Below are 17,373 nucleotides of genomic sequence, written 5' to 3'. Positions count from 1 at the left end.
CAAATGTTCGGCCACACCTACTCTTTTTAAAAAAAAAATTTATTACTATTTTAAAGATCAAACATGTTGAATATAACTGTCTAATATCTGACCTTTTTTAAATTGGCGAACTTTTTGTCTAGATCACAGTTCTGGGCGCTATAGACATTCTTTTAACCAACTTCATTAGATGCATCCTGGGATGCTTTTTAAACAGTATTGAAAGAGTTCACATGTATGCTGGACACCTGTTGGCTGACTTTCCTATACTATCTGCTCAAACTCATCAATTAAAAAAAATATATATTTTAGGGCTGTCAATCGATTACAAGTTGTAATCGAATTAGTTACATCATATGCAATTAATAATCAAATGATTTGCATATTGCTATGTAATCTGGAACTGCATTTAGCTCCGTCCAGCTGTAAGTTTGTTGCCTGGTTCAGCTGTGCATTGTCTGTACAGCTGGAGCTGTGCTGACTGCCCCCTGCTGACTTGTTTTATATAATTAATCGCACTGAATTAACACGTTTAATCGACAGCCTCATTTTTTATTTAATTTTTTATTTTTTTACATTTAATCATTATTAACTAATATTAACATTGTAATTTTGTAAGGAAATTCATATGTAGACAACATTTGTATTAGTCTTTTCTATTTTATTTATGTTAATTTTATTTGATTTTTAATTTTTTTTCATCAATGTTTTTGGAAAAAAAATAAAAATTTACAAATGAAAAAAAACATTTGTATTCTTCATAGTAATTCATTTCTTCTGGTAAAGAAAACCAGAAACATTTATTAAGAAACCAAATAGCATCCATTTTGATTTAATGTTGACTGAAGATGTGCAGAGACTTGTGATAAATTCATGTCAAAGGTCATATGTTGACACATATAAATCAAACTCCAGCTCAGACATGTTCCTCTGTGTGTTCAGGTGAGATGGTGCGTCAGGCACGGATCCTTGCTCAGGCCACATCAGATTTAGTTAATGCGATAAAAGCCGATGCTGAGGGTGAGACTGACCTCGAGAACTCCCGCAAATTGTTGTCTGCTGCCAAACTGCTTGCTGATGCCACTGCCAGGATGGTGGAAGCTGCCAAGGTGGGACATGAGACCCCTCACTGTATGCTGTTAATGCCTAAATCGGTATGAATGCTGAGATTTATGGTTTGTTGTGTGTGTGTGACAGGGTGCCGCCGCTAACCCGGACAGCGAGGAGCAGCAGCAGAAGTTGCGTGAAGCTGCAGAGGGTTTGCGCATGGCCACAAACGCAGCTGCACAAAACGCCATTAAAAAGAGACTTGTCAACAAACTAGAGGTGAGGACTAAACTGCACAAGACTATCTGCCTAACCTTCAAGAAGATGAAAATGTGATGAAAAATGTTTTTATGAGGTCACACTCAATTTTGAAAAGAATTGCCTGATCTAAGATTAATTTTAGAAGTGTTGCCAATAATCACATCACTTTGCTGCCCTGTTTGGTTAAATATCTTTGATGTTTTATAGCTCAAAAGCACAAAGCTTGGCAGAGGCTACAGCAGAACAGATTGATTAGCTTTTTGCAATGCAGTATGTTTCTTGGAGGTGCAGTTTTACAAGTTACTGGTTGCGACATGTGCGACAAGAAATGTTGCAAGGCAGGCTTTGCAAACTTCCCGGAGATGTTTCTAATAATGTGTGTTTGTTACATCTTGCTTATTATCTGCAGTAACAAGAACAAAGTGTACTCATCGCACATTAATAGAAGCACTTTTTTGGGCATGTTTGATGGTATGACAACAATGGTAGAAATCTAAAGAGAACCTGGAGGTTGGATTTTATTCAAATGAAGAAAGTTACAAAAGTTTAATAACATGCACAGTCAGTATAAAGTGCCAGTTATTTACAGCAGGCAGTGTTTGTTCTTTATTATTCACATTAGGGATGGGCACGAGTACTTGAGGTACTCAGAAATGACAACAATGATCGATCCTGAAAACGATGATCGATAATCATCATGCGTTTAGAATTTCACTCAATTCTAAATTTTGTGACAACTATACTAGGGATGTGCACAGATAGTCAACATTCGTTTAACCGATATACGCACCTGTATTTGAATACAAAAATCCCGATCCGAGCCCGATGGTACCTGACAAACTGTCTGGGTTCGCGGAAGTTTTTCAAGTATGGGGCGAGTTTGAGGCTGTTCACACATATTTTTGTGTTTCTGTGCTGTTTATCAAATGTTTTTCTATGTAAACATGCTCTGGATGGACGTCTTTGATTGTTGCACTGCACCGCATCTCTTTTTTTTTTTTTTTTTTTTTTTTTTTTCTTCAGTGTCTTGTGCATGACCGGCACATTTTTTAGACACCATGTCAAGTTAAAATGAACGTCAATATTTATAAATGCATCTCCAGACACCTGCATGCTGTTTTATTTATTGTGCTGTGTCTAGCTTTTTTAGCGCAGGTGTTACAAAGATTGGACGTTCTGATGAAGTTCAGGTTGCAAAGAGGATTTCATGTTACACATGATTCCAGATTGTTTTTTATGTGGAAAAGTTTCAGCACTTGATAAACGCTAAGCTAGTGTTTTTTCATTTTGCTCTGGCGTGGAGACAATAATTCCAAGTGAAATGAACCATTTTAAAATCAAAGCACTAGCATTCGCTGCTTCACAGAAATGTCAACCTGCCTGGGCAGAGCACATATCAGGTTTAGCACTTAAATTACTTTAGTAATTCTTAACCAACGGAAAATATGTTGCAGGCACTGACAGTTTGAGTATTTTAGTTTGACTTTAATGTGAGTGATTTTATTACTTGAAGATCTATGTATTGTGCTATTTAGGCTCATAGCTCACTGTGGATTTTATTCCCTGCTATTTTGAGTAGTTTTGATGCATATATATTAGGGATCTCCCAATACTGGTATCGGAATCGGGTCCGATACTGCGCTCATGTACTCGTACTCGTGCAAATGCTCAGATACCAAAAACCGATACCATCTGACGTACGAATGTCATTAAGTAAACATTCAGCATGCAAATTAAAATCACATTATGTCCTAGTGAGATTATCAAACCGCAAAAGATGCTGTTTAATTAGATAAACATATAGTTTGCATTTGCTGCGCAATTTAAATGTGAGCACTTGTGAATGTGTGGAGACAGTGTTGTGCTGACGCCGGCTGCTCATACCTTTTAAAGCTCCTCCTTGGCTCATACAGGGAAAACACTGTCATGAGCATCGATTGCTCTGTTTGTAGTACATTACAGCAATCAAAGTGCAAATTCACTTTGTAGCATGAGGCACATACAGAAGACATACAATTTAATTAAGCAGCAGTCTTTTGTTATTTAATAATCACTTTGAGTCACGTAGCGACCGGCTTTTTCTGAATGAAAAGCTACCGTCGTAACACATTAACACTTCAAAATAAAAAAATAAAAGCTACATTTAAATGAAAAAAGTATGACAGAAAAATATCACTACTGTAAAGTTTCACTGTATTACTGCTACTAATAATAATAATAAATTAATAGTAATTGTATTATATTTCAGCAAGATCTCACATCTGTGATGCTCTGTTATACAGCAATTTATTTGACAGAAATAACTCCAATGTTGTGTTTTGGATTGTTCTGTGAGATTCTGTATATAAGCACTTAATTTGATAAAAAAGAATACAATTATATTGAAAATTAATTTTTATATTTTCATTTGAATAAAGTTTTAATGAATTCATTTATTGAAACACCATTTTTATGATAAAATTGAAATCAATTGTTGATATTGCTCAGAAAAAATAAAACAAAAAAACAGGTATCGGACTCGGTATCAGCGAGTACCAAAAATGAAGTATTGGTACTCGTATTAAAAAAGAAAAAAAGATATTGGGACATTCCTAATATCTGTTGCAATAAACACTCTTTATTCCAGAGTTCCAACAAATAACCGAATAACCGTTTGTGAATCCTCTTGATTTAGTGAATATTACAAACGGTTACTGTGCACATCCCTTAGAAGTGTAAAAGAGGAGCCTTATTTTTATTTTTGTTGGTACCTTGTGGTCTGAATCATCATAGTACCAAGCTCCAACACAGCGCACGGTGACTTTCTGTCTGGGGCATAGACAGTGCTTAACACTCTGGAGGAGTGCATACACTCAAGGTGAGTTTTTCCTTTCAAACAGCTAGATGGAGCTCAGCTGAATGGAACAGAACACAGGGTTTTTAAAACTATTTTCAACTTAACATGGCTTATTAAAAATGTGATGGTTATGGCATCTCCTGTCAAGCCAACTGCAGTTTAAAAACACACATTTCAGCCAGCCACGACAAAAAGCAGCGCATTTAAGATAATTACGGTAATCTGAAGGAAGAGCAGAGTGATGCGCTTTCTAAGTGAGTCTTCATATAATGACAAAATATGATGCATTATATTTTGATTATGCCATTTTTGTACTTTTTGTAACAGACTACATTATAACTATGGAAGCCCAGGAGTGCCATTTAAAGAAGAATGAAGGAATAAATGATCAAAATATTAATTTGAAAAAATAAATGTGAATAAATAAACCAATTTATAAATAGACATATTTGACCTCAACAGAATGAAAAAAGTGGATTTTGGGTTATTAAAAAAAACTAATTAGTTAAATGTTATGCGTGTAATTTTGGATGTTAAAATACATTCCTGTAACCTAGTTTAATATGAGTAAGTTGAGTAAGAATTTGTAAGGGGGCCTGGGTGTGACCCCATACAAATGTGACCACATTGTTAATGCCAGATGTAACTAAAAGTAAGGGGGCCTGGGTAGTTCAGCGAGTATTGACGCTGACTACCACCCCTGGAGTTGCGAGTTCGAATTCAGGGTGTGCTGAGTGACTCCAGCCAGGTCTCCTAAGCAACCAAATTGGCCCGGTTGCTAGGGTGGATAGAGTCACATGGGGTAACCTCCTCATGGTCGCTATAATGTGGTTCTCGCTCTCAATGGGGCACGTGGTAAGTTGTGCTTGGATCGCAGAGAGTAGCATGAACCTCCACATGCGGAGTCGCCACGGTGTCATTCAGACAACTGAGACTTGTCCTCCACCACCCGGATTGAGATGAGTAACCGCGCCACCACGAGGACCTACTAAGTAGTGGGTATTTGGCATTCCAAATTGGTAGAAAAGGGGATAAAAAACAAATTAAAAAAAGTAACTAAAAGTAAGACACATTAAGGTTGACTTCCTAAAGAGTGTAAACACTGTGGCAATTCAAAAACTCTGTTCTGTTTGTTTGTTTGAGTGACCTGACATGTTAAGTTCAGACTTCAGTGGCATGAGTGTGGGACTGTTTTATTATTATTATTATTTTATGGTGCATATGGATGTATTTGGGAAACGTGTTTGGAAACAATCATAATTATTGCAATTGGAAATTACACACTGTAGCTTTTTGGATTTTTCCCCTTTTCTCTCCAATTTGGAATGCCCAATTCCCAGTGCACTCTTAAGTCCTCGTGGTGGCGTAGTGACTGACCTCAATCTGGGTGGCGGAGGATGAATCTCAGTTGCCTCTGCATCTGAGACCGTCAATCCACACATCTTATCACGTGGCTTGTTGTGCGCGTTACCGCGGAGACCTAGCGCGTGTGGAGGCTTCACGCTATTCTCCGCGGCATCCACACACAACTCACCACGCGCTCCACCGAGAGCGAAATCTTGACCACGAGGAGATTAACCCAATGTGACTCTACCCACCCTAACAACTGGGCCAACTGTTTGCTTTGGAAGCCTGGCTGGAGTCACTCAGCATGCCCTGGATTCAAACTTGCGACTCCAGGTGTGGTAGTCAGCGTCTTTACTTGCTGAGCTACCCAGGCCCCCACACACTGTAGCTTTAAACATTTGTGTGTTTGTCTCCATTTTAGCACTTCAATTTTGTTTCGTGAAGTCATTATTGAACTTTTTTGTAATTTAGTTAGAATTGTGTGCACCCTTGACAGTAGTCATATTGTGGTATTTGCATTATTTATGCCTATATCTCTGTCTTTGTGATAAATATATTTGTGTTATGTTTGTGTTTGTTAGAATGCAGCGAAACAGGCCGCTGCGGCCGCCACTCAAACTGTAGCTGCTGCCCAACACGCTGCTTCCTCCAACAAAAACCCTGCTGCCCAGCAACAACTTGTACAGAGCTGCAAGGTGGGTGAAATGGCAGTGCCCACTTCCTGTTTCTCAGTAGGGCTGGGCGATAGAACGATGTCAGATATCGATGATGTCTTACAAAGATCCCGGTGCCAGTTGCGACACTCATTGACAGACGATGATCAACAATATAGGGAAATGGCAAAACGATGGATCTGGGAAGTTGCCAAATGTATTAAACAGTAGCCCAGAGGGTGAAACTAGCGCCCGTCGCCCGCAAAATGCGACAAGGCTGAATCCAGTTTGCAAGCTCCTCATCCAAATGTATTTCATGCACGGGTAATTTTGCTCGTCTACCTGCAACATTCAGGTGACCTGTAAGATGTCTCGGACAAGAAATGCTGTTAGTCACAAAGACAAGTGCTTGAAGAAACACGCTTTATTATATTTTTAAGAACAGACAAAAGAAAAGCAGTCAATGCTCATGTCTGATTAGCTGTTTGTTCAGAGGCGTGCAGTGCAAGCCTGTCTCATGGAACAAGCGCATGTAATGAGTTTTCACTCTTTTTTTTCTCTGTTTCATTCATCTGAAAACTGTTTGCAAGAATTACGTTGTCTATGAGAATGCTGCAAATTATCTCCGATCAGGTGCTGTGAGTTTAGTTCGCTTATTTCCACGCAGTTAGCGTGCATTGTGAACGCAACTCTGCAGGTTCAGTAATACATATCTTTGTATTAAAGAAACAAAGACGAAAGTGATTAAATCATAAAGTAATACAAGATACGTTCACCTTGAATCTAAAATTCTGTTTTCTTTTCTTTAGGCAGCATTAACTGTATTACTGTATTACCAAAACACAATGCAAACACAAATTCAATAAGTTGGCATATTTGGCAGCATTATTTTGGGAACACAAGGGAATTTATAAGGCTTATTTATTATGATTATTATTGTCTTTACATTTATAATTGTCTTTAGTTCTTAATCTGTTGGCTATTAGTAATTTTCCACCTGGTGTCATTGATTGATACTTGCGTGATGGTGGTTAAATAAGATTTTTGATCACTTTATTTTATTGCTTATTTTGTTTAGTTTAAAGTGCAGTTTGAATTTAGAAATGTCTTTTTTTTTATGTTTTTCGTGTTTCAATAAATGAATAAAAATTTTAAAGCAAAATAATTCACCGACCCTCAGCAGGGGGGTTGACGATGTAATAGTATCTCGCAGTATTTTTTAAGGCAATTATCGATAAAATAATTTTTACATATCGCCCAGGCAAAGTGCCAGTAGTCAACAAAAAGAAAAAAATGTTCACATTTTATATTAGACCCCATGTACACCTGGTATTAAGATGCCTTTCGGGTGATCACATGTTGACAGGTGTAAACAGTGTCCAAAATGCCACACACAGAGTTAGTAAAAAACACATGTGACCACATTGTTAATGCCAGATGTAAAGCAGGTCAGAGATCCTCTCCGTAAAATCTGAACACAAGTGGTCACATACGTTGAATTTTTAGCGATGTTATATTTTGCCTGACCACTTGTGATCGGATCACCCAGAATGCACCTCAATGCCAGAAGTAAACAGGGCCTTATTGATTACTGATGCCTTTATGATGCCTCTAGCAAATTTTTCCCTCTCAATCAAACATATTTTATTAATATAAGGGGAATATATGTCACTATAGTTTTTCGATTACAGTGTTATTAGTGTTACATGTTAAATAATACAATAGCCTGCTTAAATAAACAATTCCCAGTAATTAGTTCTGTGTCTGAGCTCTTAATATAATCTACAGTACATGACACATTTAAGTTATGCTATTTTTTTGACAGGTGGTGGCGGATCAGATCCCTCAGCTGGTTCAGGGTGTGAGGGGTAGTCAAGCTCAGCCCGACAGTCCCAGTGCCCAGCTTGCACTAATTGGAGCCAGTCAGAACTTCCTGCAGGTTCATTTAGTGTTCACACCTTCACCTACAGTTATAAAGAGCACATATGTGAATCATATGAGCTCATCATGTGTATTTTGTTCACTGTCAGCCTGGAGCCAAGATGGTGACCGCAGCCAAAGCCACCGTTCCTACAATCAGTGACCAGGCATCTGCCATGCAGCTCAGTCAGTGCGCCAAAAACCTCGCCAGCACTCTGGCTGAACTCCGCACGGCCGCACAGAAGGTACATTTTGGGAAATAATTTAGCTCAGTGGTTTTTTTGATGAACGCCCCCCCCCCCCGAATGCGAAGACAGAAACTAATAATAAAAGGGGAATTGTTATTATATTTCAAAAAGAAGTGAAAAGACCAATAATAATGCATATTTTCTCCCACTGAACTGCTCATTCTACATTACAGCATTGACTTTGAGTTGGATGTAGATGTAAATGGACATTTACTGGTATCAACAACAGTAAGGTTATCTATAACATAAATTATTTTAAAAGTTGGAACTCCTTTCATCAGGTTCTTATTGATTCAAATGAGTCATCTCTTGGAATTTCTGAAGGCAAACAAAATCAGTTATATTTTCTTACACTCAAACAAATATTTTAGCCAATTATTTTTGGGATTTACACATTTCTATTCATCTAAAAAAGAGAGTGTATTTTACATTTGCCCTTATGAAAATTTTCATTTATTTCGTATTTATTTAACAGTGGTATTTGTAACAAGACCATAGTAAGCACATGGAAGCATGGATCCTCTTCACTACCGTGGTTAGATGTAACATGATTTCTATAAAACAAGGCATTTTATAATTACAGACAGTAGGCCTACTCTAAACACATGTAAAAACAATAAATACAAAATATAAACGTTTAAAAGTTGTAACAAATATTTATTATATTCCCTCACTCCCCTAATGTAGCCTATGACAAATTTAATAGAGCTGAACTAGTGATATGATATGTATTATGAATCTATTTCTGCCTAAAGTACAGTTAGTATTTGTATAGTAAATTCAAGGGTGGTCATGTAGAATTCTGTGCCGAATTCAAATGGTTTCCACGTCTCACGCCGTGCTTCTCGCAGCACTACAATGATCAGAGGTGCGCGTTTAAGAGCTCGAGACCGGTCTGTGAGTAAAAATGCACCTGCTTTGCACTCGTGCTGCTCTGTCCATTGAGCCGTATCCACCTACAGAGCCTTACAGATGCATTAGCAGAGTGTGGCAATCGGTGCGGGGCTGAGTGACACTGGGCAGAGTGAGGCCGGGGGAGATGAGTGGAGAATGAGTTCTGCCTGTGCTCCACACCTGTCTCGGGTCCCAGAGAGACGCACGGGAGTACTTAAGGAGAGGAGACAGCGGCAGATGGGGAGAAAGATGCACAAAGTTGAATGTGTGTGTGCGTGTGGGTGACAGCAGACTGAAAAGCAATGCTGTGTGTGTGTGTGTGTGTGTCAGTGGCTGCAAAGCAATGCTGGTGTGTATGGGTGTTTATTTTTTGGGCTGAAAAGACAATCATGTTTGTACACTGGAAAGTGTGAATAAATATCTTACATTTGGATGTTCAGCTGGCTCCCGCTTCCTCCTTCCCAACCGAGCAAGATGTCTTTCACACAGAGGTTGTGACTTCGCCTGTCTATTTGACACCTCTAAACCAGATATTTCAGAATGTGTCGCTAGACTTCAGAATCAAATGAACCACGGTACAAATTCATACCAACCCGTATAATGGAGTCTAGATAAACATCTTAAGGTAAACAGGAACTTGACGATAGATTTGATTAACATAAATGCTGCCCATTTGTAACCTAACACCCCCTTCTCTACTAATTTGCTCTCAGCACCCCCAGGCATCCTTTGAACGCCCACTGGGGGGCCATATCGCCCACCTCCCCCCCCCCGTTGAGAACCCCTGATTTCGGTTCTTACCGATTAAATTTCATTTCATGAAAATGAACCGGTTAAAATAAACAATTCCCTTATATTAAGCATTGGAAATCAGTTCTTTCAGATGATTCATGTAAATTAACTAGTTTATTTAAATTATTCACTTGAGCCCCACTCAGACTAAGGGACTTTGCCTTCTTTTTTGAAGCGAAATAATTCTGTGTATTGTTGCTGTTTATCACTTTATTTAGATTCAGTAATATAAAATAGGGTGTTTGTTTTTTTTTGTTTTTTTTAGGTTATTAGTGTATATTAAGTATTTATGTTCAATTTAATGTTGTCACTCTTTTGTTTAACCCTCAAGAAAATTAACCATGGTAGTAATATTGTAGTAACCATGTTTTTTGGCAGAAACCATGGTTTTAATATAGTAATATTAGGGCAGTGGTAGCTCAGCGGTTAAGGCTCTGGGTTACTGATCAGAAGGTCGGGGGTTCAAGCCCCAGCACTGCCAAGATGCCACTGTTGGGCCCTTGAGCAAGGCCCTTAACCCTATCTGCTCCAGGGGCGCCGTATCATGGCTGACCCTGCACTCTGACCCCAGCCTAGCTGGGATATGTGAAAAAGAAGAATTTCACCGTATATGTGCAAATGTATAATGTGTGATAAATAAAGAAAATTATTAAAAAAAAAAAAAAAAAATTATTATTATTAATATTTTTTATTAATGATTTTTTGTTTTTGTTCAGTTCTGATTGCAGAATTCAATAATATCATCTAATTGTTATATATCTATCTAAATTATTTTCTCCTTTAAATAGCTTAAATGTTCTACTTATGGCTAATTTTAATTGGTAGATTTTTTTTGTAGATACCTATTTTTTTTTTTTTTTTTTTTTTTTTTTTTTAAGTAGTTTGACTTTAATTTAATTACTTTCAGTTATGAGTAGCTTGGAAGATACAGTTTCAAAGTAGCTTCCCCAACACTGGTAACATTACTGCTGGAACTGTGATATATCTTACAAAATAAGTGTGCCTGACTGAGGCCTGCTGATAACTTCTGCAGGAAAATTCTTGTAGTTGCTAACCGAGTGATAATATCTACCTCAACTTTGCTGTGTTTGTTCCTTCTGCCTTCATCATGGGTTATTTGTTTTGTTCTGTCTGTGTGTCTGTCTCTCAGGCTCAGGAGGCGTGTGGTCCTCTGGAGATTGATAATGCTTTGACAATGGTACGGGGGCTGGAGAGGGACATGCAAGAGGCCAAAGCTTCAGCCGCTGAGGGCAAACTTAAACCCCTGCCTGGAGAAACTGTGAGTTGGCTCACTCTACGCATATGCACACCGGGGTCAGAAATGAAGGGAGCCTCTGGACAAAAATGTCACTGGAAGTGACAAAAATGCCCCTGTAATTCAAAATATAGGGGCAAAAATTCCCAATAATTAATTCCTATATGTAGGCCTAATTATACATATTATTGTGTAAAGGTGATGTTGATTGAATTTTATGGGTAAAAGGTAATAAATTATCAATCCTATTATTAATTTTGAGAATGAATTTTAAATGATTGATTAAATTGAAGTATTTAAAGGCATAGAAGACACAAAAATGACACCTCATATTTTTTTTATTTGGTATTAGAAAAAAAAATGCCGTAAGATGTAAAATGCCCCTGAAAATCAAATCCAGGGGGCAAATATTACCCTTAACAGAAATGTTCATTTCTGACCTTAAAGGGCACATACATATTTGTAGATAGATGTATGAGTGTACATGTATGCACATGATCTTTACCTGTGTCAATTTTTGCACCGATACCCATATGTCAAGAACTTCCTGTCACAAAAACAAATGCTACACTCATAGCACTACACACACAGGTCTTTGCTTGTCTTCTGTAGCACTTGTTTTCTTCAAAACATTCTGTTTGTAAAGCTGATGGCAGAACACACTATTTTTTGCTAATGTAGAATCAATTGTTCAAGACTGGAAAAAATCCAGTGGCATTCAGACCATTTTGTTGAATTAAAGGACATACAAACCGTCAGCTTTTATATGGGGTAATCTACAGTCAGCTAATCATTATCACACATTAAACCAATTCAGGTTGATCAGGTCCTGTTTTCACACCTTCTGGCTTTATTTTGCAATAAAGACAGCAATTGAACAATCACAATGAAGTATTCCAGAGCAGAGGATTTCATCTGAGGGTATGCATAGTAACGTGACCAAGTAAGGAATCGTACCCTTATTGTCTAGTTGGGTCTGGGGGAGTATACCCCATTTTCAACACCAAAGCATTCAATTCTGGTGACATAGGTGCCATGAAATTTCACACCTGTTTCTGTAACATCCCTAGACTCGGTAAACAATGGGGTAAAAGATGTCCATGGGCCATGGTCAGATCCTTTGTTTAGCCAATCAGAAGACTTTCTGCCTGTTAATTATTGTGTGCGTTGACAGGGCAGCCCATATACACTGATGAGCCAAAACATTATGACCACCTCCTAATATGCTGTTGGTCCTCCGCGTGCCAACAAAACAGCACCGACCCGCCATGGTATGGACTCTACAAGACCCCTGAAGGTGTCCTGTGGTATCTGGCACCAAGACATTAGCAGCAGATCCTTCAAGTCCTGTAAGTTGTGAAGTGGAGCCACCGTGGATCGGTCTTGTTGGTCCAGCACATCCCACAGATTGAGATATGGGGAATTTGGAGGCCAGGGCAACACCTTGAACTCTTCAGTCATGTTCCTCAAACCATTCCTGAACAATGTGTGCAGTAGTGGTGTAATGGTTCAATGTTCTCACGGTTTGGTTTGTATCATGGTTTTAGGGTCCACTGTCTTTAGGTACTCACCACTGCTGACCGGGAGCACCCCACAAGTCTTGCTGTTTCAGAGATGCTCTGACCCAGTCATCTGGCCATAACAATTTGGCCCTTGTCTAAGTCGCTCAGGTCTTTACTCCTGCCCACTTCTCCTGCATTCAACATGTTGACTACGAGAACGGATTGTTCACTTACCATCTAATCTACACAGACCTTGACATGTGGCCTTGTTAGGAGATAATCAATGTTATTTGCTTCACCTGTGAGTGGTCATAATGTTATGGCTCATCAGTGTGTGCTTGTATAAGTGCCGGTATGTTGTCCTGCTCCCGCGAAAGGCCCAGGGTCAGACTGCGAAATGCTCAGGTGGACCCCTCCGCCATCTGCTCCAACACAGTGAACTTTAGTGTGTCTGTATGTGTGTGCTTGTCTTTGTTGAGTTCAGTGTCTGGCTAATGCTGCCTTCTGGTGCTATCAGAATTATTGGAAATACGAGTTTCCTCACTCGAAAGTTGCCCATGATCGACCCCTCAAGTCATAATTACGACTGGGAAATTCACTGCAGAAACCGTACTCGAAAACCCGGGATAATTTTGATACCCGAGTTTCCGAGTATGATTTCTGTAGTGAATGACAGGTTTTATTAATTTTTCTAAATACAGTTAATTGTTAGCGCTTGCCGTTTCAGTCATATTCATTTATGTATATCAGCAACCATTTGATGCCTGTTGTACATTTTTACACTGTAAAAATAGCTTTTATTTGACCAAAATTCCTTTATCATCAGGAAGCTGAGTAATATGTATTATGGTGTCAAAATAAAAGTTCCTCAAAAAATATGTATGAATCGTCCATGTTTCCTCTTCTTTATGAAAACAAAGGACTTGAATGCGACATACTTGTAATTACCATTTCAGAAGTGGGAAGTAGGATAATTCCGATAGTAGATGAAGGCAGCATAATTCAGCGGCTGTTCTGCACATTTAAGTATCCCAATATGTTTGTTTTTTTTCTGAGTGAGAAACCGCACCAAATGATTCAGTAAATATGCTGAATCAGACTCAATTGCAAATCGATTCAGACTGTTTTGCTCATTTGTTTGGCCAATTCACTGAAAAGAGCCTGATTCTACAAAGCCGACAGAAATATGTGACGCGTCATGATTGCTGAAATATTCAGGGAAACATTTTCTTAGGTGAATCGAGCACTTGTGGTGCACACAGTGCGTACAGCTGTACAGCTGCAGGCACCACTGTTCCAGAGAGACATGTAATAAATGTTTGGTAATTATAACCCTCATTTACACTACAGTTTTACACCCTTTTACACAGGTTTAGTGAATTCTGTTTTGTTCATTTTAAAATGCTAAAAATGACACATTGTGACTGATAATCTATGTATGTTCCCTCAGCCAGCATCATTCCCTCAGCTAGCATCTGTTTAATGTTTTTCTGTGTGTGTGTGTGTGTGTGTGTGTGTGTGTGTGTAGTTGGAGAAGTGTTCCCAAGATTTGGGCTCCTGCACAAAAGCTGTTAGTTCTGCTATCGCTCAACTCCTCAGTGAAGCTGCACAAGGCAATGAGAATTATACAGGTAACTTAGTAAACATCTACACCATGAACAACTAGACATGTATTTTGACAGTCTTTACAGAGGTTATAATAAAACACATATCTGAAGTGTTATACGTATACCCTACCCTGCAGGTAGAAAATTATATGCATCTGTCCCTGCTGTAAAAATACTGTATTACAGGGGGTCCACAAATCTGAGACCTAGTGAACATGCTTGTATTGTTTTTTTTTGTTTTTTTTTTGTTTTTTTTACTTCAATAGAAACATTTTAATTGCAAATTATATTATCAGAATAACAATTTGAGTGAAATGTTGACTTGAAAAATTCATATGAATTTTAGGGATGCACTGATGCAAAATGTGTGTGCTGAGACAATATACAATTATTTAGACCAACATCTGCTGATATCAAAAGTTTGGTGGTTCTGCTTTTTTATGCTACCTTGTTTCAAATTATTGATAATTACACAACTTCAAAAGTAATTTAAAAAATAATCCTCTATGTCTCTATATGTTTTCCATGTTTCAGTGTAAATGGTCTCGGTTATAAACAAAGCAAAAAAAAATCACACTTATCTCTAACATTAAAATTTTTAACACATTAAGTGAAAGTAATTTTTTAAATCTTGTATTTGGCTGACCATATATATCGGGTGTCTCGCCAATGTATCAGAGTTCATCAAATACATAAAAGAAAAGTAAGCCTGACCAAGTGCTTGTGGGGAAAAGAGTTAATTGATGTCGATCGCATAGCATAGCTCTTCTGAATTTTAACTCAAATTTCTGCCTTGTGACAGACATTTATACCTGAAGAACAATAGTGTTAGGACCTCCTTGGAAGGCCCCAATAAACAAGACATACAGGATATCCCCATATGTTCCTCCTAGGAGGGAAACATCAAATAATTCTCCTTTCATCAATTATTGTTTGCTCTGAGTTTATGGCGCCTTTATTTCACACCATTGCAGACAAAGATTTCGTTGATTGCATCTGAGGCACAGTCTCAGTGTAAACGTAACTGACTACAGATTATTAAAAATACATACAATCCTTCAAATTCCACACAAGAGACATTTTCTTTCACACAAAGCACAAGTTGTAGGCTTATTGTCAAATTTTCTGCCCTTTTTTGATTGGAAATAATCGGCCCTGATCATTGGTTTCATCTCTAATTAATTTGAAAATGTCTTTATAGTATGTAGTAATTGGTGTGTCCCTTTTAATGCCAGCATACAATCGAACTGGCAAGAACAAAATCTGATGATCCATGTTAACATGGTCAGTGTCACAAATTTGCTTACATTTAAATAGAAGACTCTTTGTCTGTTCTTCGTTTTACATCACATCTTTCCTTTGTTTTACATTTATCATAATCTTAAAGCTTTATTTCTAGGTTTCAGTACATCATGATGGCGCCGCGGTGTGGTCCAATCACAGACATAGAACAACAATACCCAGACTCAGTTATTATTATTCTTGGGGATTTTAACAAAGCAAATCTCACACATGAACTGCCCAAATACAAACAGCACATTACATGCCCCACCAGAGACAGGAGCATACTGGATCATTGCTACAGAACAATAAAGGATGCATATCGCTCTGTCCCTAGAGCAGCTTTGGGACTATCTGATCACTGTCTGGTTCATCTTCTTCCAACCTACAGACAGAAATTAAAATCTGCAAAGCCTGTAGAAAGGACTGTAAAGAGATGCACCAATGAAGCAGAGCTGGAACTACAAGCCTGCTTTGACTGGACTAATTGGAGTGTTTTTGAGGCTGCAGCCACAGAAATGGACGAGCTCACAGATACTGTTACATTATATATCAGTTTCAGTGAGGATATGTGCATTCCTACTAGGACTTATTTAACATTTAACAATGACAAACCATGGTTTACAGCGGAACTCAGGCAGCTTTGTCAGGCCAAAGAGGGTGCTTACAGAGTTGGGGATAAAGTCTTGTACAATCAGGCCAGGAACACACTGAATAAGGGAATCAGAGTGGCTAAAGAAGATACTCTGAGAAGCTGAAAAACAAGTTTTTAGCTAACGACCCTGCATCAGTGTGGAGTGGCAGGAAACAACTTAGGAATTGCAGGACTCCTACCCCCAACCCTGTGGTGGACCAACAACTGGCTGACGACCTGAATGTGTTCTACTGCAGATTTGAAAGGCCCAATCTCACACCCCACACCCACTCTGACCTTCACTTCACATAAACACCACCACCTCCTGCAACCCCCCCTCCTCCCCCTTCTGCTACTCAACCTGCACTTAAGATCTGTGAAGATGATGTGAGCCGCGTCTTTCGAAAACAAAGAATAAGGAAAGCACAGGGCCCAGATGGTGTTTCACCTGCATGTCTTAGATCCTGTGCTAACCAGCTGGCCCCCATCTTCACACAGATCTTCAATAGATCACTGGAGCAGTGTGATGTCCCATGCTGCTTCAAACATTCCACTATCATCCCCATCCCAAAGAAACCAAAAATCACAGGACTTAATCACTACAGACCTGTCACCCTGACGTCTGTGGTCATGAAGTCATTTGAGAGACTGGTGTTGGCCCACCTGAAGGACATCACTGGACTCTTTCTAGATCCCCTTCAATTTGCTTATCGAGGAAACAGGTCTGTGGATGATGCAGTCAACATGGGATTGCATCATATCCTGCAACATCTGGACAGACCAGGAACATATGCAAGGATCCTTTTTGTGGACTTCAGTTTGGCTTTCAACACCATCATCCCAGCTATACTCCAGAATAATTACACCAACTCTCTGTTCCCACGTCTATCTGTCATTGGATTACCAGCTTTCTGACAGACAGGCAGCAGCTTGTGAGACAGGGGAAATTCACTTCCAGCACCTGTACAATCAGCACTGGTGCCCCCCAGGGACGTGTGCTCTCCCCACTGCTCTTCTCCCTCTACACCAATGACTGGATCACCAAGGACCCCTCTGTCAAGCTCCTGAAGTTTGCAGACGACACCACTGTCACCCACTCACCCTGCCCATTACCTTT

The 17,373-nt window shown here is 38.9% G+C and overlaps 1 protein-coding gene across 3 annotated transcripts in view; it reads left to right on the top strand.

Moving 5' to 3' along the window:
* Positions 1 to 17,373, top strand: part of LOC127433270 (talin-1-like) — a 264,085-nt gene that overhangs the window by 147,951 nt on the left and 98,761 nt on the right. For all 3 annotated transcript variants that reach the window (XM_051684988.1, XM_051684989.1, XM_051684990.1), the window contains 7 exons: positions 922 to 1,088; positions 1,177 to 1,305; positions 6,052 to 6,165; positions 7,949 to 8,062; positions 8,154 to 8,288; positions 11,128 to 11,256; positions 14,263 to 14,365. In XM_051684988.1, the coding sequence (XP_051540948.1) occupies positions 922 to 1,088; positions 1,177 to 1,305; positions 6,052 to 6,165; positions 7,949 to 8,062; positions 8,154 to 8,288; positions 11,128 to 11,256; positions 14,263 to 14,365 (891 nt within the window). The remainder of the gene's footprint in view (positions 1 to 921; positions 1,089 to 1,176; positions 1,306 to 6,051; positions 6,166 to 7,948; positions 8,063 to 8,153; positions 8,289 to 11,127; positions 11,257 to 14,262; positions 14,366 to 17,373) is intronic.

This window comes from Myxocyprinus asiaticus, chromosome 43 (assembly GCF_019703515.2).
Source record: "Myxocyprinus asiaticus isolate MX2 ecotype Aquarium Trade chromosome 43, UBuf_Myxa_2, whole genome shotgun sequence".
Classification (NCBI taxonomy): Eukaryota; Metazoa; Chordata; class Actinopteri; order Cypriniformes; family Catostomidae; genus Myxocyprinus; species Myxocyprinus asiaticus.
The sequence above is the reverse complement of the archived record's forward strand: the minus strand, read 5'-3'. Positions and strand labels throughout refer to the sequence as shown.